The following is a 26,141-nucleotide window of genomic DNA, read 5'->3' as shown; positions in this document are numbered from 1 at the left end:
CTCTCCTCATTCAGCTGTCAAAATGACCTTCTTAAAGTGGGGGTCTGACCACATCATCCCCCCTTTCCATAACACCATGACTCCCTCTTGCTTTCAATCACCTTTCATGAACTTCTCCACCATCCTTTCCCATCTTACTCACTTTCATGTACTTCAAGGGTGCTGGCCTCTTTGTTCTTCTCTCCTAAGACCCTCCATCTGGAACTCCCTGTATTTTATCTTGCTATCCACCAGGCCTGACACTCTCCTTCCTCATCTCCACCTCTTGTCTCCCGGTTTCCTTCATGTCTCCACTAAAATTCCACCTTCTATAGGAAGCCCCCATGCAGTCATCCCTAGTGTCTTCCCTCTGAGATGATTACTCATTTATGAGATCTTTCTACCTAGTTTGCAAGTTATCCCCCCCCAAAGGGGCAACTAGTTGATACAATGGACTGAAACTTAGGCCTGAAGTCAGGAAGATTCAATTGGTCTCAGACCCTCACTAGGTGACCTTGTCTGCCTCAGTTGCCTCAGCTGTAAAATAGGAATTACAGCACCTCTCTTCCAAGGTTGTGGGAAGGATCCAATGAGATCACATTGGCAAGCACTTACAAGAGTGTATGACCCACAGTAGGCACTCTAGAAATGCTCATTCTCTTCCTACCTCATGAGCTCAAGAGCAGAGGGTCTCATTCAATTTTCTTTCTATGCCCAGGGCTTAGAACAATACCTAGCACTTGGCAGTTGACTCATCTTTGCCACAAAGTCTTCCCTGATCTTCACTGATAGATGTTTAATAAACATTTACTGACTCCAACTCCCAGCTTTCTACTATCCGTCCCATGGATTACCCTCTCCTATAGTACACCATACATTCCATGAGTCAATCCATCTCTCATAAAATGCCAGTGTTATGCACCAGAGATCCAAGATTAAAGAAATGAGATAACATCCCTAATCTTGAGGATCATCCATTTACTGCAGGCATAATCTTGTCTAATCTGTGGATGCCTCCAGGATCCAGCAGCATGCAATGTAGATGCTTAATAGACAGACGTGACCAAAAGCAACTTATTATCCTGGATAAGAGGCAGGAGAGCTCTGGAACCAACCAACCGTTAAGCTGTGTCCCAATATTAAGGTCCCCCACGCACCCGTTCAAGCTGCAGTATCAATGTGAAATATTATCAGTGTAGTGAGCCTGTATGCTAGCAAAGCATCTGAAAGAATTTCATAAAGAATCATTAAGTGGGGGTGGCTAGGTGGCACAGTGGATAGAGCACTGGCCCTGGAATCAGGAGTACCTGAGTTCAAATCCAGCTTCAGACACTTAATAATTGCCAAGCTGTGTGGCCTTGGGCAAGTCACTTAACCCCATTACCTTGCAAAAAATAAAACCTAAAAAAGAATCATTAAGTGCACTAAGTCTACTATTAATAAATAGTCAAAGTATACAAACAGTGAGCAAGTCAATTCCAAAGAACTCATGATGAAAAATGCTATTTATCTCCAGAGAAAGAATTAATGAACTGATAGGAGTCTGAATACAAATCAAAGCACATTATTTTGTCACTTTATTTTTTCTTTTTTCTTTCACAGTAAGATTCATATGAAAATATTTCACATGATTACCCACATATAACCTTTATCAAAATATTTCCCATTTTAGGGAGGTGGGAAGGAGAGAATTTGATACTCAATTTTTTTTAAATGAATGCTAAAAATTGCCTTTACATATAAGTAGAAAAAATATTGCTTAAAAAAAGAAGAAAAATACACATCAAAACAACCCTGAGGTTTAGGTATACAAATATATTGTTGTTAGACAATCATCTTGTATACAATTGTGTCTAATGTCTATAATCATTTTGGGAAGTAATTTGAAATTAAGAAAATAAATTCAACTAAAATGTCCATATTCTTTGACACAGAGATTCTACTACTTAGCTTATACTCATAAGGAAACCATTGAAAAGGAGAAAACTCATATACAAAAATATTTATAGCAATCCTTTTCATGGTAACAAAGAATTTGAAATAAAGTAGATGCCATTCAACTAGAAATGGTTAAACAAATTGTGGTCTATGAATATAATGGAATATTATGCTGTAGGAAATTATGTCAACATGACTAAGATACAAATATGTTTTGCTTGGCTGCATGTGTATAACTTAAATCAAATTGTTTGCCTTCTCAATTGGGTGGGGGGAGTGGGGGGAGTGAAAGGAAGCAAAGAATTTGGAACTCAAAAAAAAATTTTAAAGAATGTTAAAAATTATTTTTTTATATAATTGGGGAAAATAAAATATTCAATTTAAAAGAAAAAATGATGAGAATGATGAATACAGAGAATTATGAAAAGATCTACATGAACTGATGCAGAATGAACTAGCAGAGCCAAGAAAACAATATATACAGTAACTTTAGCAAAGTAAATGGAAAAGAGCAACCACAAATAATCAAAGGTGAATGTTACAAAATTACAAAGAATAAGCATGATTCCAAAAATGAGATATATACTGTATTTCCCCATGTATAAGTCACACCCTTTATCAGAAAATCTGAGGTCTAAAAACTGGAAGGGCCATATGCAGTGGTTGTTTTTTAACTTGCATTTCCCACTTTTTCATACTTCTCTTGGCACTCAGTGTTTCACATTTGTTACCAGTGTATTAGGTGACATTTTGCCAAGTTCTGCCCAGAAATGACTCAGAAAAGATTTTCATCCAGTGCTAAATTCAATTTCAAAGAGATCCAGTCTGTCAAAGTGAATGGCAATCATGCTGTGGTCCTCCTCCAACTGAGAAAACAATCTGAGTGGCTACTGAAGAAGAAACCCGACTGAAAACACCTCGGCAGGAGAAGGCCATGAGAGGCAAGGCAGCCAAATGGCCTGATCTAGAAAGGGAATTGAAGAGACGGATTGAAGAGCAAAGGGCCATAGGGATTCCTGTGTCCACAAAGATGGTTCAGCAGGAGGAAAAGTATTGCTGATGAAAAAGAAGTGACTGATTTCAGAGTTTCAAGAAACTAAATAGACTAAGCATGCATCCATGTACCAGACTTGCCCAGGGAGTGCTTGTGGTCAACCCCAAACCAAAGCCCAGAAAGATCAGTTTTGATGACTTTTTTTTCTCCTCTTTTATTTATTTAAAAATAGTATGTTGTATAGAGTAGCTCTCTGGAAGGTGGCCAGGGGAAGAAGAATGTGAAAAATTCTAATGATATAAAAATAGCAATTAAAATTTTTTAAAGCTTAAGTAACACTGGAAATAGGTAAAGCTGAAACATGCCCTCAGAAAGACAATACCTTACCTTACCTTACCCTAAGAGACAATAAGGTAAAAAAGAAAAATTAGCGGGGGGGGCAGTCAGTGAAAAGACAGAGATGAAAGTTGGGAGTATTCCTCTGAGGAACAACCTGTAGAGAAGTTGGGGGGGGGGGCAAACTGACAAAGGCCTTGGCAGGTGGTAATTTCCTCTTTGGGGCTCCCTCTCCCGGAAGGGACTTAGGTAGAGCTTGAAGAAGGGCTTCCTGTCCAGGTGTAGATGGGAGCAGGTGACCTCCAAGAGCCCTTTGGCTTGGAGAATCCATGCTGAACAAAAGGCCTTTCCTACCCAAAGCTCAGTGATTCAGTATGACTCTATACTCGAAGTGAGCTGATGAGCAGTTTGTACCAGAGATGGAAAGGTGAGGTACTAGGCTCCATTCATCTAACCTGCACAGAGCTGGGGGTTTGTCCTGTCTCCCCAGTGCTGAACTCTAATGTCAGACAGAGTGGGACTTGTTTATGCTGCCTTGCCTACACAGAGGTTTTTTCTATTCCTCCCCCATTTGGCTGGCATTTTTTTGACATCATATGTACCACTTCCTCTTACCAGGTGGTACTGTTTCCCATTTGCAACCCCAGCCTGCATGCTGCTCCTCACCCCCAAGGCCCCACTTTACATCCTTTTGTATGAGCTCCCCATTCACCCCTTAGTTGAGGCATGACCTGGCCTCCATTCAGCCTGTCGGCCTCTTGGAATCCTTTTCCTCCAAGCTTTGGCTAATGTACCACCTCCAGCGGGGGTGAGAAGGGGGACACCTACCTAAAATTATCTTTATCTCCTTCATGTAGAATGTCAACTCTGAGAAGTCAGGAACTGTTTTCTGTTGAACAAATGAACTGAGATATACCAGTCTAGGATCTATGTAATGTAGATGAAGTAGCAGGCTTGGGCTCAGAAGACCCAATCCAAACCTTGTCACAGTCACTGGCAGGAACATCAGTTAGTCCATGGGGCTTACTGTCCTCTTCCACAAAATGATGGAGTTAGTCCATAGCAGGGCTTCCCTCCCCTTGTGTGTCCTGGACCTCTCTAGCGATGCCCTAGAGGACCTCCCTCTCAGAATGAGGCTTGTAAAGGGGTAAAATGCAAGGACAGATCACTGAGGAAACCAATTCAATGGGAATGCACAGCTAGAGGGCTGGAGACTTTTCCTGACCGAGGAAGCCAAGGAAGAATAAGCAGACATGGTCCCAGGAGCCTAGGACCCTTCTCTGATATCAGATAAATCTGATAAATTTATGGACCCCAGGTCAAGAACCACCAATATCTAGATGAGCTCTGAGGTCTCTTCTGTCCATATCCTATGATCCTGTGAATCAAGAAATGGGCGAAGAGAGGGAGTTGGCCTCAGAGAAGTAAAATATTTCATAAAGTTCAGGGAACTCACTCAGAATCTATTCTTTTTACTTTCTTTTTTTTTAAATGTATCTTTAATTTGTGGAATAAACAAGCATTTCTATAACAGAAAGTTCTTTAAAAAGGTATACCTTTTTAGAACATTTTCATCAAAATGATGGCATTTTTTTAAAAAAAGTTGTGGTACCTGAAATGTGACCAACTTGACTGGACCCCAGGAAGCAAGTTCTTAAGACTCTAGAGCCTGCCACCTCACTGAGGGTCTCAGAATGAGGGCTCCAGGACCTCTGGGTGAGGAGAGGTCTCGAAGGCCGATCCAGGGCTGACCCTCCCTTCTATCACACTTCCCTGCCCAACAGGTGATCCTTCAGCTTCAGCCTAAAACAGACCTCCAGGGATGCGGAGCTCCCTGCTTATGAAAGCAGGCAGCCCATTGCACTGGAAGAAAAGTGTTCTAACTGGAAGAAAAGAGATCCTCCCATCAACTTGGAAATCTTCCTCTCCAACTAACACCCAAATGAATGTTGCTGCATTAAAAATGCTATTCATTATTTGTTCAAAACATTTTCTGAAAGGTCATTTGTCAGTCTAGTTCCTTCCAGAGGCTCAGACAGGGTCAGTGAGCAGCCCAAGGTCACAAAGGCACCAATGGAAGGGTCAGGGTTATCCAAACATGGGTCTTCTGACTCTGAATCTTGCATGTTCTCCAAGCAGCCACACCAATTCCCCATAGGGAAAATGTGACTGGTCTACGGCCACACAGCCAGAGAGGACTAGAGACCATTCCTGACAGAGGAAGCCAAGGGAGAACAAGCAGACATAGTCCTGGGAGCCTTAGGCTCTGCTCTGAGAATCGCACTGGCCTGAGAACACCTATGAGGAAGTTCCCTCCACCATGTGGAAAAATGGAAATAACAAAACTAGCAATAGTAACAAAAGAATCTACTTTTTTAGCAATTTCAGTCCTGAAAGTCTGCAAAGTGTTTTCCAAATTATCTCACTAAATACTCAAAAGGAATTCCTTTCCTTCCCTATCCCATAAGCTGTTGGGAGGGAAGTGTTTGGTAGATGGTAAAATGGGAGCTTGGACCACTGCCAACCAGAGAATGTATTATGACAGAGGTTCAATGAAATCTCCCTTCTAGGCTGTGACATCTAAGCTATGACATCTTCAGGGTAACAGTAATAATTAACAGCCCTGATATCCCATGAAAACACAGTGATTATCATTCCCATCTATAGAGAGGGAAACCTAAGCTCTCAATCCTGCAAAGGACTGTGACAGTGGTTCAGTGTAGGGTGTGGCTGAGGAAACCTGGGAGGCCCCATTCCAGGTAGAAAACAATGGAATATTCAGGAACAATACACATTTATTTTATGAAAAACAACCAAACAGTTCAAGTACAAAGTGTCCTATCATGGAAGGAGACAGAAGGGTCATAAGTGGCAGTTCCATCACCTGACAGCAACACATCTAGAAGCTAATACTGAAGGGAATGGGTCAGTCCCCCCTTCCTCTGCTCTGGCAACAGCAGACAGGAGGCAACCTCATAGAAAATGAGGAAATCACAATGTCGGCACCAAGGGAACCCACAGAAAAAAACCTTTTTTTCTTTAAAAATGAAAAACTGTTGATCCCTGCAGCTCCCTCCATTGGCAACTCCATGCCCAGAAGTAGCTTAAAACTCACTGGCAGGCCAGTGGGGCAAGGTTTCTGGTGGAAACAAGAGTCCCTTTCCATGTCTCAGAGCATTAAAAAAAAAAAGTCTTGGGAAATTCCCCTAAAAACCCCTTAAGGCCATCTGGAAGGGAGGCAGGGCAACGTTGATGCCCTGGGAAACATTCCAAGTGTCTGATGAAATCCTTTCCCCATCACTGAATAGTAATGGATGATCACTGGCCTCAGGTGAAGAGCCCCTTCCTGGCTCCGGCTTTTGCTTTCTTGGAGGTGCCCACTGGAGGCGCACACCCCTGAGTGGCTGAAGAGAACCAATCTGGGAATTTCCTTTTGGAGGTCTCTGGCATGGGCTGTGAGGGAGAAGAAAGGGAGGGGCAGACAGGTGAGAAGGGTGCTAAGAGGAGAGGGCCACGGGGCAAACCCATGTACACACAGCCCTCAGGCCATACATGCAGGCACACAGGTGCCAGGGGTTGGTCAGGGCACCTGTAGAGGTCTGACACACAGAGCTAATCATAGGCTCAAGAGGTACATCAGCAATGGGGTCTGCAGAGTGCTTCCTCTTAGGTACAACACCCCCTATAAAGCAGGAAACTGAGACAAACAAGGGTAAAGGGACTTGCCCAGGGTCATATAGCTAGTCAGGTCTGGTTTTCCTGACTTTCGACTCCTGCACACAGTGCCCCTTGGAGAGTAATTTCCTCTGCATGGGAGTTTCCTTATGAGGTCAAGATCATTTACTAGTGCAACATGAATAACTAATGAATGTGACCCTTGGGAACCAAGGAGGGTCTGAAGCCCTGGGCTCAGTCATGAGGCCCCCTGACCACCTCAGGGCTTTCTCTCACATAGACATCAAACACAACCTTGAACTGCTGTCTGTTACAAGGATGACCTTAGAATGCAATGCCCATGACTGGTTTTATATGACCAGAGAAACTCAGATGGGCCAGGTGAGAAGAGGCAACATTCACAGATGCCTTCAAGGCCGAGGTGGGTCGAGCTTCTCAGCACCCCAACATGGGTCCCAAGGTTCCAGGAAAGGCAGGCAGAGGGCCCCTGAATCTCCAGGCCATCCTAATTCAGGATTTTCACAAAATGTTTTGTTCTGCTGCACATCCTCACATTAGCAGAGGCTACCTAGAGCACTCAAAAGTCACTAAATATCAGAATTCACAATGGCCAGGGTTCAATTTCAACCACACTAGCCCTCAAACATTAGCGCTGAAAGCAACATTGGCAATGACCCTGCCCAACCACTCCCCTCTCCACTGTCGAGTTGCACCCCAAACACAGAGGGTTGAGGCTAGGATGGACTGAGGGGCCCACAGGCTCACCCCTTGAGGTCTGAAGGCCTACCTTGTTAGTCCCCGAGCCCTGCTCCGAGGTGCTGGGCACAACCCTGTCCACGCTGGACTCCTCTGGAGCTGGGTTGGGGAGGGTGGTTTCCAGCTTCCTTTCCTTTTCCACCAGCGCCACCACTATCTGGATGAGGTAGGTTTCAATTTTTGAAGGAACCAGTGTCCTGATGGCCCTCATTTTGGAAATATCTACAAACAGATGTGAAAGTGAAATGTCCACATTTCAAACCCCATGCAATGTGAACTGATGCTGAGCAAGATGAACAGAACCAGAAAAACACTGTACACCCTAACAGCAATGTGGGGGTGATGATCAATCTTGACAGATTTGCTCATTCCATCAGTGTAACAATCAGGGACAATTTGGGGCTGTCTGTGATGGAGAATACCATCTGTATCCAGAGAAAGAATCCTGGAGTTTAAACAAAGTTCAAGGGCCATTTCCTTTAATTTAGGGGAAAAAAACATATCTTGTTGTCTGATCTTGCTATCTCTTATACTTTGTTTCTTCCTTAAGGATATGATTTCTCATCACACTCAATTTATATCAGTGTATACCATGGAAACAATGTAAAGACTGACAGATTGCCTTCTGTGAGGGGTGGGGGGAGGGAAGTAAGATTAGGAGAAAAATTGTAAAACTCAAATAAAATTTTTAATAAAAGAAAATAAATAAAAAAGAAAGAAAAATTTTTAAAAAGTCAGGCAATTAAACAAATTGTGTAAAATAATAGGATCATAGTGCACATCTTGATTGAAATAAATAAAAGCAACTTGACCAAAAAAAAAAAAAACCATGCAGTGGAGCCCCCAGACTGGGCATCCCCCAGTGAGATGGCCACCTCACCTTGGAGAGGGTCCATGAGGTACAGGAAGAGAAACAAACTACAGCATCCTTAAGCATCTTAAAAAGAAAGAAGCCCCCAAGTGCCCCATTTACAGGCAGCGGACAAAATTGCCTCAACCTTCCCTTCTTCTAAAGAGCAAAGAAAATATAAGGAGTCCCTGGCCTCTCCAGCAGCCTTCCCGGACCTCCACTGTTCTGAAAGGCCTATCCTCACGCCCCACTTCTGATGCCCAGAAAATCCTGGGGGAAACACTTGGATGAGCTTGCGTGACCAAGGGCTTGCCAAAGCTGGCAGGACTAACTGAACCTTTTCTCCAAATTTAACCATCTTCTCCTCCCCTTGCACTTCTCCTTCACCAGTCATCCACCCAGACTAATTTCCCATCCACCCTTCCCTTTTGCCCTAGATCTCTAGACATCCCTTCCCCAAATTTCTGGGCAAATGAATCCATTTATCTCTGAAGCACCCCCTGGACCTAACCCAATTGGTGGGTGGCTATGTGTGCCACCAAGACTTCTCAAGCTATCTCCTGGCTGGCCCTCAAACCAGACCAAGGGGAATGAATTTCCCTTTCACAATGGACACACAGCCTTCTTCCCAGGTCACATAACAATGAAATCTACAGTACCATCACTTCTGGAAAGGATATGTGATTGGCAACACCACTCTACTCTCACACCAAAAACTCCCTTCACTGACCACCACTCCCCTCCAAACTAGAAGGTCTTAGAGGAAGGCCCATTTGACTTTCTGTAGTGTCCAGAAAGTGTTTAATCCTATTTTGGACAGGTGACTTCTGAGCAGCTATTTGATGTTGCTAATGTCCTCCCAAGAACTCCCAGCCCGATGCTGGGGCCTTCTTAGGCAGCAGGGTCTGGACTGGATACCCCTACACTCCCTTCCAATTTAGAGTCCCACAGTCTGAATGGTCTGAGGTGAATGAACAGACCATGACTGGGGGGCTGGGGGGAACAATGAAGTCACTTCAGAAATACTTGTGGAAATGACAAGGTCAAACAAGAAAGGTTTGAAACAGTCGGTGCAGGAACAAGGGGGGATGACAAGAATGTCAGGGCATCGGAAAAGCGTCCTCAAATTCCCATTTTCAAGCCTCTCCTCTGGTCAAAAACAACTGGAGTTCTATGGAGGATGGCCAAAGCCAGGTGAGTATGGGCTCTCAAAGCCATAGGAGAAAGCAAAGGCAGCACAGAAGTTTGGGGATGGACAGAGAAAGGTGGACCAAGCTGGCCTTGGGTAGTGGTGATGGGGGTGGTTTTGTGTCTTCCTTTCATTCTGAGCTCCAGGGGATCTGTGGCACCCCTAAGAAGCAAACACTCCTTCCTCATTGGATCCACAAATCCCTTCCAACCTTCTATTATTCCCCAGAAGCCCACCTGGATCACAATTTCTCACTGGAACCTTGTCTGAAAGGCCCTGCCCCTTCCCACGCCTTCCTGGATGGCTGGTGGCGCAGTGTGCAGAGCATGAGGCCTGGAGTCAGGAAGATCAGAGTTTAACTCCAGCCTCAGACCCTTCCAAGCTGGGAGACTTTGGGCAAACTTCACCCTCTTTGCCTCAGTTTCTTTATGTGTAAAATGCTGAAGTCTATATCTACCTCCCAAGGATGATAATTTTTGCAAATCCCTTGGCAAAGGTCAGATGCTGCCCAGTAATATTAACTCTCCTTCAAAGCTCTGCTAATGCTCCTCTCCTCGGTTGCCAGCACCTCCCCTGTCAAATGACCTTGAACATGTACTTGCAAAATCAAGCTCCTGTGAACCAGGACTGACTCTTCTGATTTTGCACATTGCTTGATAAGAGTGACCAAGTTTGCCTCAGAGTTCTTGTTCCTCTGCCTACACATGCTACATTCTCTCTAGGAGGCCATCAGCTGGCCTCCTAGACACCCAGATAGAGTCTGGTGGGGTATTTGGCCACTCTGTCATCATCATAGGTCATTTGTTGAGGAGCTCAGCACAGCAGGTCCGCTCCAATCTGGACTTTCTCAGGGCCCAAAGACCCTCTCCTCCCTCCTTAGGGTACCAGGAATGGGACAGACCCTCTGGGTCTGGCCCAGGATCCATGTCAGTCCTGTCATTTTCTCAAGAGCGACAACAGAGCCTTTGTCCAAAGCTCTGTGTAAAACTATTCCTCCAATGCATCCTAGCCCTCTGGCATCATCTCTTGAGGGCATCCTGATCTAAAAGGGCTGACCAAAAACATCCTACAACTGTGAAAAGAGCCATGGGACTCAATGCCCTGCTTCAGGAGGAGACGGCATTCTTAATCCTATCTGCAAGACTCATTGAAACAACCCAGACAACTTTCACTTTGTCTAAAGAACCCAGAGCAAATGAAGCAGAGCCTATTTGGAAGAACCTGAGCCTTGGGTCAAAAGTCTCTGTTGGGCCAAGGAGAAATAAAGGTTTTCTCTACCCTCTTCCAGCTCATGTCAACCTGATGCCTCTGGGCCTTAGGAAGACACTAAAAAAATACAGACCCAAGGAACACCAAAGCACCAAGTTTAAAATGCAGACAGACTAACTTTACAAAAGTTCATTGCCCTGAGTGAGCCAAAAAATTAAACAAGATGATTTTGTCTTAAGTGGAATGTATACAAAGGAGACTCCAGGGGGATAAATGTCAGGAAGACAACATAATATTGGATTACTGTTTGTTGACTATAAAAACCCATTTGACTTGGTAGGGGAATATGCTGCCCACGAGGCTCTCTCCCCCAAGGAGTCTCTCCTGTGCACCTGAAGCTCAGCCAAGAGTCTCTGAAGGAGGTAAAAAGGTGAACCTGGAGGCCAAGGGGACCTACCACTGACAGGGTGCCCAAGAAAAGCCTCAATCACCCACTGGACAAGGAAACCACCATGAGTGTGGGTGTATGGGGATGGGGCTGGAGGAGGGGGGGCTGGGCCAGTATTCCAAGTGCTCCTGTTTGTGGATAAACCAACAGACAACCAGCCACAAGGCCAAGAGTTCTGCAGGTCTCTGCAGAGCCCAAATACACATGACCAAACTAACCAGGAAGTACCTCTCAAAGGGGCTGGGCTCGAGGGATCAGGTTGGGCTATGTTTGGGAAACGGAGCCCCACTTCTCCAGAATAAAAACCCATCTTTGCAGCCTTAGCCTTCTCCTGGGAATGGTTGGGAGGCCCAGAATCATCACATCAAGAGCAAGCTTGCCCCTAATGCTTTAGGGTTTACAAAGCACTTCGATCCATGATCAGATCAGGTCCTCACAAGGACCCAGTTAATTAGGTCCCAGTATATACGCCCACTTCAGAGGTAGTAACAAGTCAAGCTCTGGGGTCCCTCACTCAGAAACTCAGGAAGGGTGCTGGGAAGTAGACAGGGACATAACTGACCTCAGAGGAGATGGGGTGGGGGAGCGAGGAAGGGACACCCTACCTGGGTTTAGAGCAGTGACCAGGCGAGCCTCTATGATGGAGCAAACCATTGGTTAACAAAAGCTGAACACTATAAGGTATGTGGGGGTCTGCAGTGCTTATTGGGATCAGTGACTTGAACAAACATAAAAAAAATCATTCTAATACAATTCAACTTGAAAAAATGGATTGATTTGGAAATGTATTCTTTGCAAATGCCTTTTCTCCTCTGGATCCTAAAATGATCCTAAAACAGTGCTACGCCAATGTGAATACACGGGAAAGGGCAGGGCCTTTTTTTGAGCTGTGGCCTCAGTTTCCCATCTATGAAAAGAAAAGCAAGGGGCCCCTAAAAATTTACCTTGTTTTTAAAAGGACATTCCAAAACTGGCAGGAATTGAGAACAAGGTAGTCCTGGGTTGTCTTTCCTTGAGTGGCAGGTCTGCTGGTGTTTGCTTCCCTCCACCCACCCCCACCCCCAGGGTACTCCAGGGCCACCAGCCCTTTAAATGCCACTTGGGCACCTCCTGAGAGCTCACAGCCACTTGGTGGTGAGGCCAGGACCTCCAATCTTAGAGATGACTCTCAAAAACACTGAACAGAGACCCAATCCTGTGACAGAGCCCTGCGGTCAGCCTGCTCAACAAGGCAATGCCAGAAACAAGAACAAACACCATTTCCATAACACCTTCCTCTTCCAAGACATGAGGTCAGAAGTCAGGCCCACTCCCAAGCAGCCTGAAGCCTTCCTCACTTCAGAACCTTGAGCAGCCCCACTACCTCTCCCTGGGTCTACAGACCATGTCCCTCTAAGCAGGCTCTGCACTTAGTGTCATTTGTTCACACCACTTCCAATGCCTGAAGTCCATCATCAAGCTTTTGGTCAACAGCGGCTGCCCTGTCCACAGAGCATAGACCAAACTGCAACAATACCAGACCATGCACCAGCCCTGCTTCAAAGACCAGGCCCTCCATACAGGGCACTCTGCTCTATACCCTCCTATAACATGTTTCTAGTTAGAGGGGTCTCTACCTTGCTCTCTTCTCCTGGCAGGTCCCCTGGACCTCATCAAGTCTTCCTACCTGCCCCAGCACAGGGCTCTACAGATGACAAGTCCAGACCCTGCCACTCCAGGTACCCACTGTGCTGCCTAAGTAGCCTGCTCCAGCTCCCAGAAGCAGTTTTCCCAGCACACTGCCAATGGGGAGCTGAGCTTGGAAATACAATGGCAGTCACCACTGAGGACCAATGTGACCAGAAAAAGGGTGAGATAATCCTATAGCAAAAAAAGAAACAGAGGGGCTCCCTGATCACCTTGGGACAAAGAGGCAGCCTCCAGACACTGAAGGAGGGCATGAAGGAAAGCCTGGGAGAAAATGTGGTCAAAAGAAGTGGAGAGTATAAATATGCCTAACACAATGATAGCCATAGCCGACTCTTAATGGGCACGTTTGGCAAGGGCTGGGGAGAGGGATCCAGCATCAACACTAAGAAATTTGATATGACTGAGACTTCCAGACAAGGAAATGCACCCAACATTTTAGCTGGGTCACAATTAAGTCGAGACTCTTTACTGTAGGGCTCACCCAGATAAAGGGGTCAAGTGCCACTAGAAGCACTAGAAGTCTGGGGCTCCCTAAACAAGTCACCCATGGAATCCAATAAGCAAGGGCAAATCACACAGGCACTAAATTAGCTCAACCCATTTAGATGTTTTGGTCCAGAGCTGTAGCATCATTGTTATAGTCAACAATCAATGAAGGATGCTCCCTCCCCAGCTACTCTGTCCCTTGTGATCTGGGGGGGGGGGGGGGGGGGGGTGACCTGCCAATTGGCCAATGAGAATGGAGGGAGATGTCAGAGTTAGCCTGGGCCCCAGGATCCAACACAGCTTCCCCTCCTCTGGAAGCACCCATTACATGGACGTCAAACATTACAAGTAGGATAAAATGAAGCTGGGAGAGAAGAGACTGGCCTGGGGTCAGATGGTCCCAGAGGCAAGGCCTGCCTTTTTCCTTCACTACCTGAGCAAACTCAGACAACTCACCACCCTCATGAGCTGAGGAGCATAAGCATAAAGAGCCTGAGAACCTGCTATCCTGTAAGCTTTAGTGAGAGAAGCGGGAAGCAAGGGATTCCTTCAGACTGGGGCCTCAGAAGAGGACGGGCAGAGGCTGAGTGGTTCACCTGAGTTGATGGGAGGTTTCTGAATCACGTCGGTGATGATCTTCCGGACGTGTGGAGTCAGGCCTGCACGTTCAAGGTCCAGAGGGTAGCCTGCCTTCACCACCTGGGACAAGTGACTGCCGACCACAGGGAGGGGCATTGTCCTGCTCTCAGCAATACTCCACTGGGAAAACAACAGTGAGGATCAGCCAGGGCTTAGGCACAACCAGGGAAAAGAGAGAGGGCCCTAGCCTTATTCTCTGGGCAATCTGAGCTCTGTTATTCAAAAACCACACCCATGGGAGGGCAGGGTTCAACAATGGCCAAGGACCTAAAAGCTCCAGGTCCATACCCTTTTCTTCCCCAGGCCTTGCCCTTGACTCGGCCCAGCTTCTCCCTACAAGGGGTCTTGGGGACTGCAGGGACATGGGATTCTGTTATCACAGATTCTGAAACATCTATTGACAATATCTGCAATCTCTCACACCAAAGATACTTCGGGGGCAGCAGAAAGATTTATTTAGGACTGGTCCATTTTAGAAGCCAATACCAGTAAGTGCCATCTTAGGAAGCATGTCACCCCTTTCTACTGTCTACAAATGAATTACACATTGACCCAATGGCCTCCTTGGCAGTCCTTAGTAACATGCAGGCTGTATCTCAAAGAACCACCTAAAGAAAGTTCCCCCAATGTAAGGGGATTGGGGGAACTTTCTTTAGGCTTTAGACAAATTCACTGGGTAACAGCATCTCTCCTGGGGTCTTCTTTCACTCCATCTTGACCTGCCAACCTCCCATGGTCGAGGAAGGGCCTGCCGTGGGCTTCCTGCTCCCGGGAAAGCTACGACACTCCCAGAAGAAGCAGGGAACCCTTCCAAGGGAGGTTTTAAATTACTTCCATAAACTTTTCACCCTTCCCTAGTAGACAGGGCGCCATGTGTGTGAGGAATAATACCAGGGTTATTTGATACAGGGCGTCAAGTTACCTCACACTAATTGCAGCCCTGTTCCTGAGTAATCAGTCCTTGGACATTTTTAATTTTGTGGTTAACTGACAAGCCCTTCTAGTTCTGCCTCTTGGGAAGGGAAGTTAATTACACGACCAAATACACCAAAAAATAACAACAAAAGATCTATCCAATGAGGGCCAGGTCCACTAAGCATAGAGAAAAGCACTGGGCAGTGGATGCCCATGAGAAGATAGTGGCCACCCCTGCACAGCCAGGACAGTTAATGTGTGATAAAGAACACTGTACAAGACACAGCACCCATATTCCACACAGTCAGGTCTACATATAGTTTGATTTTTCGACAATGAGCATTTTTTTTGTTTCTCTTTTTAATAAATGTCACTTCTTCTAATTGGCTCCCAGGGGCACTCTGGCCAAAAGCAGTCTGAGGTGACTTACTAGCTGGGTGACGCTGGGCAAGTCATTTGACCACTGACCGCCTCAGTTTCCTCATCTGTGAAATCAAGAAAAAAGGGTGCACACTAGCTCTTCATAATCAGCCAGAAGGATGATGGGGCTTAATTAGAACAAGCTGTGAGGCCATGGTTTTCAGCCCTGTATACACTGGGTCTTCCCAGACCAGAAAGAAGACAGGTTGTCAGTCTAAGGTCAATGAGAAAAATCTCTTAAAGATGACAATCCCATTTCAGACCATGCCATCCTTCAAGGGCAGCTAAGTGGTGCAGTGGATAGAGCACCGGCCTTGGACTCAGGAGGACCTGAGTTCAAATTCGGCCTCAGACACTTAATAATTGCCTAACTGGGTGGCCTTGGGCAAGCCACTTAACCCTATTGCCTTGTAAAAAACAAAACAGAAAGTACATCCTTGGGCAGCTACGTGGGGCAGTGGATAAAGCACTGGCCCTGGAGTCAAGAGGACCTGAGTTCAAAATCAGCCTCAGACACTAAATAATTAACTAGTTATGTGACCTTGGGAAAGTCACTTAAACCCACTGCCAAAAACCAAAAACAAAGTATATCCTTCTTTGGGGGGCCTGATCTTCTCAGGCCAAACTGAGGAGCCAGCAAGGAACAATGGAAGACTTTGGAGGGGGAAGGACTTTGAAAATGCAATTAATTTTCTAATCTATGAGCTTCCATAAATCCCTACTTGGATAAGTATCTGAACAATACAGTCCTCTGGGCAGCCTGCTAGTCCTGACCATACAATGTTCACTCACATCCAGTCATCAGCAAGACTTGTGATGTTAACATGGGAAGTACAAGGCAAAGTTGGACACTCAGCCAAGAAAAGCAAACAAAGGCCAGATAAGAATGGCCAATAAGAGCAGCTGCCCAAATGACAACATGAATTCTTCTACACTGTCACGACATAAATGGTTATGAAGCATGACACCAACTCCTTGGGACTCAAAGGCAACACTCACCAAAGACATGTTTTTTTCCTGGAACAATGAGTAAGTGATGGAGACAGACTTGGGAAGGGGAATGTGCTCATCTTTCTTTGCCAAACTGTTCTTCTCTGCTGATCCAGGTGAAGAAGGGTTGGGAAACAAGTCTGTCTGCAAGAACAGAGAGAACAGAGCATGTATATTGACAAAAGCAACCCAGAGCTCCCCAAGTCCCATTTGTCTAGAACAAAGACAGTGTTACGGAGGGCAAAGGGATTCTGGAATGCAGAACAATGAAACAGGGATAGATTCAGGTCAACCCAGGCCCAACTATTCATAGAACACGTGGATGTAGGTTAGGCTACAGGCTCACAAATGGAGAGTTAGGCATCTAGTCCAACTCCCTCATGAGAGGAAGCAGACCTCCAAGAGAGAAGTGACTGGCCCAAGGTCACAAAGATCAGAAGGGGACGCAGTAGGATTTGAACACAGACCCTGAAATTACAAAGTCAATACCTTCAGTTGACATAGGACCTTCTTAGAAAGTCTTGAGCCTTTCCTTCAGCTGTGAAGATGGAATGCCAAAGGAAGCCTAGCTCTTGCACTTGCTTAAATTCCAAACACTAAGAAGCACCAGTTTCAGAACATCAAAAAAATTGCAAACCTCCACTACTTACAACAGGAACTTTAAAATAGGAAGGAACAAATCCAAGGCAAACAAGAACATAAGCTTCTTTGCCTTTATATACCAAGAACCTCACTATGTACTTCCCTCAACTAATTATTTTTTTCAGATTTTATTATTGTGATTCCTTCCCCCACCCCAAAGAGGATCACCAATCCATGATGGGGAAAGACCATGGCGGTTATTGAGATCAACATTTTACAAACTGAGGTCCAGAGAGGTGAAGGCACTTGCCTCAGGTCCCAGATTGGGTAATGAATGGCAAAGGCTGTATTCTAACTTCAGTACTCTTTCTGTTATCTGGATGGTACTGTAGTCAGTCTGAGTTGGGAGTCAGGAAGACCTTCCAGTTATGTAACTCCTCCCTGACCCAATTAACTACATCTCTATAATGGGCACCACAGCAGTCCCCATCACCCAGGACAGCTGTGAGGATCAAAGAAGATGATATAAGAACGCCCTGGTGCTTAACCTCTGTTCCCAACCTTCATTCCATCCTGGACTTGCATTATATCCTAAAATCTTCCCACTTTTACTCTCCTCATTTGTTTTTAGTGAGAACCAAATTCAGGCAGAGTCTAAGAAATATGGGAAAATGAAAAATCAATCAAATCAATCAAAAGCATACAATATAACTGGCACAGAAAATATAAAAGCCACTGCCCTCAGGAAGAGAGCAGGGAAGGAGGAGCTTTGGTCACGTGTGTGCATCTCCCTCCAGCCTCGTCATATGGGCCTTCTCTGTTTGTCTCCACAGAAACCTAAGGGTCCATTCTGGATTCTATCATGGTTGCCTGGGTAACATTAGTCTGGGAATCCAAGCTGCTGTTGGGGTTTAAGGATAAAGGACAGGCCCTAGAGTCAGGAGGACCTAATTTCAAGTCAAGTCTCAGACACTTGACATTACTAGGTGTCTGACCTCGGACAAGTCACTTAATCCTGACTGTATTGCAACCAGGGCCATCTCCAGATATCCTGGTCCATATCTGGCCAAGATACCCAGATGGCTCTGGAGGAAAAAGTGAGACTGGTGACTAGCACAACACCCCCTCATTCAAATCCAATTCATGTGCTTATCATGGCATCACCTCCCTGATGTTGGGATCATCAGGATCAGATGTTTTGAACATTGGCAGAGAAAAAGTCAAGACACTATTTGGTACATCTGAAGCACACCCAAACTATATGAGAATCTGACCTGGCCAAAGAGTGAGAATAACCTCACTTTTCAGGAGAGCCTAGAACCATGATGCATAAGGGATCCAGAGTCCAGACCCTGGGATGGCATCTGATCAGGCCTCGACACAAATTACCTCTGGAGAATTCCTCAAGATGCTCAAAAGAGAGTGGCAGCCTCTGGCATGTGTGCCAGACTGGCTACATACTTCATCCCATCCCGCACCAGGCTACATACTTCATCCCACCCCGCACCAGAAATGATAATGTAGAATTCATCTGACAAGACTTGGAGAAGAAATTCAATCTTAGAAAAAAAGGTTGGGGGGGAGGCATTTTCTGAGTCAAACAATGGAGTAAACCCTTCTATTTCGTGTGGAGTAAGAAAATAATGCCATTCTGACAATCTTATGGCTTAAAAACTCCTCTCTCCTCAGGTTCTTCATGGCACTGGTCAGAAATACCCATATCCTTGCCCAATATATTGATTAACTTTGTCAGGCTTCATCTGTTTTCAAAAAGGTAAAGCAAGAGTGAGATGAGCAGAACCAGAAAAACACTGCACACCCTAACAGCAACATGGGGGTGAGGAGCAACCTTGATGGACTCGCTCATTCCATCAGTGCAACAATCAGGGACAATTTTGAGCTGTCTGTATCCAGATAAAGAACCGTGGAGTTTAAACAAAGTCCAAGGACTATTTTCTTTAATTTAGAAACAAAACCTGATAGCTTATTGTCTGATCTTGCTATCTCTTATACTTTATGTTTCTTCCTTAAGGATATGATTTCTCTCTCTTCACATTCAATTTGGATCAATGTACAGCATGGAAACAATGTAAAGACTGACAGATTGCCTTCTGTGGGGGATGGGGGAGAGAAGTAAGATTAGGTGAAAAATTGTAAAGCTCAAAATAAATAAAATCTTTAAAAAAAAAGGTAAAGTAAAAAATTGTTATTTAGGCTCTTGAGAAGTTAATGTCAATCCTGGGATATAAATAAACCTAGGGACAGAAAATTCAAACTTAAATTAGCTCCCCATGAACCATCCCAGTAGACACCTTCACCTTAAAGTGAAAAGAGAGTCTCCCAGAAGCACCTGGGACTAAAATAAGATGTTTCTTCTGGTGTTGTACATAATTACAAGCTTCTGAAAAAAAGTTAAAAAAAAAAACTGGTCAGTTTGGGAATAGGTGGGAAGAAGGGCACATGCTTTTCTTTAAAGGAAAAACATAAACTTGGACTCTATCAATTCCCCCAATTCAATCAATCAATAAACAGTTCTTAGATGCCTAGACTGGGCCAAACATCCTATTAAGTGTTGGGTAGCCAAAGACAAAATTGAGTCAGTCTCTGCCCTAAAAAGAGATGATACCATCAGCACCCCTACTAACTAGAGAAGAGCTCCTCTATAAAGATGAAGGGGAGAGGGAAGGAGGAAGACTCTAGCTGACAGACAAGAGCAGAAAGCCTGCAGAAGTGAGCCCTAGAACCAAATTGTGAGGGACTCTGAATTCCAAGAGGTGGTGAGGCCCAGGGATGGAGGCAGGGGAGTCCTGTGTGGGGACAGGTTACAGGTCACAATGGCTTGGACAACAGTGACCATGAAGGGGACAGGGAATAAGGAAGAACCCAAGAAAGTTAGGATGAGGACAAGTTCAATTGGGAATGCACAACTGGGGGGTGGGAGGTGGAGAGGTAGAGATTTAGGGGGGGGGGGGGTTAAATCAGAGAAAAGTCCTGGAGCTGAGAGGAGGAGATTGTGGAAGGACCAGGAGTCCAGAGGGCCTGAGACCGTGGCCTGTAGAAGAGAGCAGTTTGTCCTGGATCCTGGAAGGATCTGGAACCCCCTTGGTGTTAACTGTGGAGGGAGGACAGCTTTGGGGACCAAATGAGGAGAGGCAGGCAGAGGTCATCTCCAGCAGGGGGAGGATTGAAGAGAAGGTCAGAGGTGAGATGGAGAGGGGGAGGGAGTCATGCCCTGAACTCAGAGGGAATAAGCCAACCAAAGAGAGGCCAGTTCTAATATGCCAGAGCCCCCAGGGCCAACAACCCCTGACTATGAGCATGCCTGACAGTCAGAGGAGCTCAGTCCTTCTCTAGCGCAGCCTGCTCTGCTGTCTCTTACCAGAAGATTGTTGGTCTGGCTAAAAGTTCGGATGACCTCCAGCAGGGGGGTGAGCATTGTGCACTTGGCCTCAGAAACACCATCAATGTTCTTCAGACTTTCCAGGGTGCTTGGTCTATTCAAAAAGATAAGGTGTTTTACCAGACTGGGGGGTGGTAGAAAATGTGCAACTGAAAAATATTCAAGGGATGAATGTTGAAAAACTTGAGTAACATGTAAATGGAAAAAATAAAATAAAATGAAATAAAATATCAATTAAGAAAAAAGAAAGAAAAAGATGAGGTGAACAAGAAAAAGGCCGTGAGGCAGGAGCTGACTGACCAGTTCCACCCTGAATCTTCATAAACTAAGAAAAAAATGAAGCCCCAAAGGCTGAAGGCTCTTCTCCCCAGAGGCTCTGCTGGTGTTAGGAGTCAGGCAGCCCTGAGTTCGAAGCCAGCCTCATTCCCTGACCAGGTATGGGACCAGGACAAATCACTCGTCCTCCATCCGCCTTAGTGTGCCCCTCTGTCAAACAGAGAAAATAATGGTTCCTATCCCCATAGGATGGTTGTGGGAATCAGATGGGGTAACATCTGTAAAGTTCTTTGGAAACTAAAGCAGTACTGAAATGCCAGCTGTGCTCATCATCATTAGTAAGCAAACTCCACAGAGAAGACATGGCAAGTTCACTGTAAATTTGTCCAAAGGATTAATAGCCGAACAGTTCAGAACCAGAGCCAGGAATCTAGCTTTTAGCAGGAGTATCCCTGGGGGCACTAGCTGGCCAGTTGCTGTGTGAAACTCCCTCAGTCTGAAGGGACAGAGGGGCAAAAGTTGGGGAAAAGGAGTCAGCTACCAGGAAATGATGAGAAAGGCAAATGGGTCTGGGCATGGGCACCCACCCCAAGTGGCAAAGCAAGGTGTCTGACATGCTCACCTCAGCAGGTGATAAATCTGAAGTTGTAAGGGTCCCAAGCAGCTTATCCTCTAAACACTTTATTTTAGAAAGGGGAAAATTAGGCTCAGAGAGATCAAGGACTCGCACCAAGTATCACACCTGAGTCTGGGGATCCAACCACACTCAAAATGATGCCCTGACTGTGGCACCTATCCTGGCGGGGAAGGGAAGAAAAGGAGAATAATCCAGAGAAGATGGTGGGCAGAGGGGCAGATTCCACTGTGGCCTTGTTGAGTGGGCATTCTTAGAGATACAGAAAATAGTAGATAGAGCTGGGGTGAGAGGAAGGTCAAAGTATTGCAACAAATAGGTGTGAGGGAGCGGGGAGCAAGAGAAGACACCCAAGGCACTGTTGGGGTTTCCAGCCTGAAGATCGGGGAGCTGGTGACAAAACTGAGAGTACCAAAAAGGTCAGAAGGTGGCATGATCTCAGGAATCAAATGAATCCTATTCTTAGACCTAGCAGCCATTGGGTACCCACAGGATCTCAGGCAGGCAGTTGGAGACCCAGGCACAGGTATCCCCTCAGAGATGATTTAGGAAAGTCAGAAGAGGCCACCACATCCAGAGTAAAAGGAAGCGGCATGTGTAGGTATCTCTGCCCCCAACCTGGTAGTATCCATACTCACCTCAGCTTGGCCATCTCCACCAGCACCTTGTTGGTAGCCAATAAAGCTGGAGGGATGTCCCTTTCACCAGCCTGCTTTTGCCTCACTTCTATCAATTTGCAATAAAGTGCAGTCTGAGCAAAAGAAAATCACATGTCCTATATAAGTGTCAAAAAAGTTCAATCAAAAATAAAAAAGTTCATCCCTTCATGTGGGGTCTCAGCCAGCATGTAAGTCCTTCAGAGTGGTTGCAGGAAGCCACAACCCTAGAATCTCAGACTCTCCAAGGCACACAGAGCAAAATCCCCCTCCAGCAAACTGAAAAGGCATCACCCAACCCTTACCCAAAGGCCTCCTCAAGGAGAGCCCAAACCTATGACACCCCGGCACAGCTGGACTGCAGAAATACAATGTCAATGTGTGCAAGATACGGACGCATTTTAGTTAACACTGACGTAATCTTTTCCAAATTGACAGTGGGCCAGTCCCCTGACTTGTCTGGGCCTCAGTTTCTTCCAAAGGTAAAAATGAAAGGGTTGATTCTTGTTATGGCCTTTAGACAATGATAGAAAATAGTGAGGCAAGCATAATCAGTCTTTCTGTACAGATTACTAAGAGGCCCAGGGGGGATGGCTGATTGTCCACTGTTACCAAGCCAGTCAGAACCACCTCCTGTGCTCACCCTGACATACCTGAAACTCCTGCTCTTGAGAGGACACAGATGCTGATGCTGAGGAGTCACAGGACTCAGGAAGAGGAGGAGGAAGAGGCTTCGCTGGTGATGTTGGCCAAACACTACATGATTCAAAGGAAAAGAAGCCTGAGGTGAGAGTGAGACGAGGCCTTCATTCCAGCTCCAGCCTAGGCATCTCCAGCTTCCCATCAATTCCATTCCCTGAGGCGCCCTGCTTAGACACCACTGCCTCCTTGTGAAGGAGGAGACAGAGCAAACGAGCTTGGAGCTGGCATTCAAAATCAACTGTCACCAACAAACAGCATTCTCCATTAAGAGATGATGAGCATCTCACTGTCAAGCCCTCCACCAAGGAAAGAAAATGAAGTGTAAGCAAAAACCAAGAGAGAAGCTGAGAAATGCGGATCCCAAAGCACTCAGAAAGAGATGAGGGTCACCTAATGGAATTCCCCTCTAGACTGATGTTCATCAGTCAAGGGACTAAGCACTCCACTCCATTAATTCATTCACTCTTCCAAAATAGTCCTGGGAAAGGGGGCCCCTTGGCAAAGGATTATCACCATTTTATAGAGGAGGAAAAGAGTCACAGAAATAACTTTATGTCAGTATGGACACAACTGAGGAAGCAAATTCTAATTTCAAGTACAGTGAAGCCAAAATATCCAGCCTGTGAACTTTAAATTTCGGGAGACTTATGACCTGGAAGTTGAAGAAAGGGCAATTCAATTTAAGGAATTCTGGGGTGAAGAGGAAAACACTATCAAGATCTAGAAACCTACAGTCTACTAAAACTCCCCTCAAACAATGATTTGGGCTACTCTGAGATTTGGTTCTGGCTGGCCCTCCTCTTCCTCCATCCCACCCTCTGATATCGCTCTAATACTGCATTTCTCTCTGCTCCATCATCACACTCTAGAGAGAGATTTGTTTCCTTGGGCCTCAGGACACTGCTCACTCCCCATTCTTGACCCTCTTTCATCTATCTCTAACCTTCTTCTCTCAGCTTAAATGTGGCTGAGGCCAGACAGATGGCCTTTGAGGCTCCTTATCTCACCTCTCCATACTGCCTTTGGAATCCTGTCCACTCTCATCACTTCAATTTACTCATCTCTTCATCATTCTCCAACTTCACCTCGTACCTTCCCCCTCTCAGTTGCAGGGTACACTGCAGTCCCCCAGTCCTGCTTCAAGTCACGTGGTCCACTCATCATTTTCTCCACTGAGCCAAACTCTTCCCACCTTGCCCCCTGAATACCAATGGATCCAACATTCTCCCAGTCCCATGTTTGAAGGGTGAAGGAGGGAAGGAGTGCTGCAGGATCTTGGATTCCTCCCTCCACTCCCAATCAGCTATCACAGCAAAACTTCAGGTTTCCTCTGTCCTTACTTAGATGACTAGACTACTCCCAGTGGTGTCCCGAACTCCATTCTCTCCTCTCCACAATCCATCCTCCCCACTGATACCTCAATTGAATCTCTAGATCTAAACGGAAGCAACATGAAGTAAAGAGTGCCCAAGGATTCCCAGGCCAGCCTACAACTCCACCTTCTCCAGTTGTCACACCTAAATCTGGCCCCCGGTGGCTAAGCCAACCCCCACAACTTTCCACCCTAGTGCAAGCCGTGATCACTGAATGCCTGGACTACTGACTGCAAGAGCTGGCTGCCCAGTCTCGCCACTCCAGTTTCTCCTCACTACATTCAGTGATATTCCAAAAGCACAAGCCTGACTCTGTCACCTCTAATTCATTAAACTCTTGAGGATCCCTGCTACTACATCTAGGAGCAAACAAAATTCTCCCTTGTTTTTTTAAGTCCTTCACACCCTGCTGCCTTCCTACCTTTCTAATCTTCTATCTTTCTCCCTTCCACATACACTGAGGTCTGGCATTCCCTAACTCTGGGCTGCTCCTTGAAAGAATACCCCGTCTTCCAGCTGCTGAAGTTTTCACAGGTCATCTCTCTGGCCTGGAATCCTCTGCCTCCTGGTTTCCCTCAAGTGACAGTTAAAATCTCATCTTTTGCAAGAAGCCTTCTCTAGGCTTGCTCACCCTTGGAGACCATCTCCAATTAAACTTGCCTATATCTTGTTTTGAAATAGTTGGACAGGGAGCTTCCTGAGGGCAGGGACTCATAGACCCAGTACCTAGCAACATGTCTGGCATGTAGCATGGGCTTCTTAAAAGCTAGCTTATGACATCAAAATCAGTTTCCCATGATGCACATTTAGCAACAATGTCTTGTCTACCCTCATAAACCTGCACTGCCTCTTCCCTGGTCTTGACCAAAGTGGTTGCTCCCTGAAAGCCCCTAAAGCACGGTTCTCATACTGCCCTCTCCACACCAGCCAATCCTAACTGCTAAATCCAGTGTCCCTGCTTGTCTGCCCTGCCCCCTCCCCCACATCTGCCTCAGAGGGAATAAGATGCTTTTGGCAGAAAGTTCTGTGAGCTAAATAACCCTACAGACACCACAGGACAAGGCCTTCAACCAATGGACATCAATGGCCTCAGGATCAAAAACAGTAAAGGAGACTGGCCTTGACCGAAGCAGGATTTGACCTAGTTATTTTAAATTGTTCTTTTATCCCAAATTAACGTGTCCACAGAGATGCCTCAGCTTAGAACCAACATTGACAATGGGTCACCATCCAAGGAGATGCTGCTCACAGAACTGCAAGTCCTCTAGTCTAGCCCATTCATTTTACAGCTGACAAAACTGAGACACAAGGAAGTCAGGTGCCTGTCCAAGACCACACATGCAAGACAGATGGCTGACAGTCCATCTCCTCCACCATGCTGGGATGAGTTGATGGTCTAAGAACGAAAGAAGAAAGAATACCTCTCGGTCTAAGAATTTCGACATGAGACTCAATTGCCCATCGCCTCTGATTTCCCATGACCCAGCCTACTCCAGAGACCAAAGTTAATACAAACAGAAAGTGGGAGGAGTGTCAATCCCCATCTAATAGGGCCTTCTCAGGGCCAGAGCTACTCAAATGGTTCCCCAGGCCTTAAGGTCAAAAACTGGCTTGGAGGAAGGGAGGAAGCTTTCTCTGGTGGTGCTTCCTAGGGCATTTGACCAAGATGGTTGCTGGAATCTCCACTGCTCCCCAGCCAGGGACCATAAGAATAGGCTCTCCTTGCCCCAGGTGCCCAGATTAGAGGGACAGTGAGCAAGGTGGATCCTTCAAAGGACTCCTGAATTCAGTGTCCCGTTTTCTGGTTTGCTCTACCAAACACAATTTTCCCAGACATCATGCAGGCCCATTATTCCCTAAATACACTGACCTCTTTTGCCAATGTTACAAATGGGGACAAATGGAGATCCTGAGGTCAAATCTGACCTCAGACACTTAGGCGTGTGACCTTTGGCAAGTCACTTAACCCCACTGCCTTGCAAAAAAACTAAAAAAAAAAATTCAA

At 45.8% G+C, this 26,141-nt stretch overlaps 1 protein-coding gene across 8 annotated transcripts in view; it reads right to left on the bottom strand.

Annotated features, from left to right (window-relative positions):
• Positions 1–610: 610 nt before the first annotated feature.
• Positions 611–26,141, bottom strand: part of WRN (WRN RecQ like helicase) — a 103,593-nt gene continuing 78,062 nt past the window's right edge. For 6 of the 8 annotated variants that reach the window (XM_074228286.1, XM_074228290.1, XM_074228287.1 and 3 more), the window contains 7 exons: positions 22,715–22,817; positions 22,044–22,156; positions 20,475–20,589; positions 16,523–16,657; positions 14,146–14,308; positions 7,710–7,900; positions 613–6,700 (listed from right to left, as the gene is read on the bottom strand). In XM_074228286.1, the coding sequence (XP_074084387.1) occupies positions 6,575–6,700; positions 7,710–7,900; positions 14,146–14,308; positions 16,523–16,657; positions 20,475–20,589; positions 22,044–22,156; positions 22,715–22,817 (946 nt within the window). In that variant the 3' untranslated portion in view covers positions 613–6,574. Of the gene's footprint in view, positions 6,701–7,709; positions 7,901–14,145; positions 14,309–16,522; positions 16,658–20,474; positions 20,590–22,043; positions 22,157–22,714; positions 22,818–26,141 lie in introns of those variants that run through there. The other 2 variants (XM_074228292.1, XM_074228293.1) reach the window with 2 other exon arrangements.

The sequence above is a fragment of the Macrotis lagotis genome, chromosome 3, assembly GCF_037893015.1.
Source record: "Macrotis lagotis isolate mMagLag1 chromosome 3, bilby.v1.9.chrom.fasta, whole genome shotgun sequence".
Lineage (NCBI taxonomy): Eukaryota > Metazoa > Chordata > Mammalia > Peramelemorphia > Peramelidae > Macrotis > Macrotis lagotis.
Note: the sequence above shows the minus strand (reverse complement) of the source record. Positions and strands in the feature narration are given on the sequence as shown.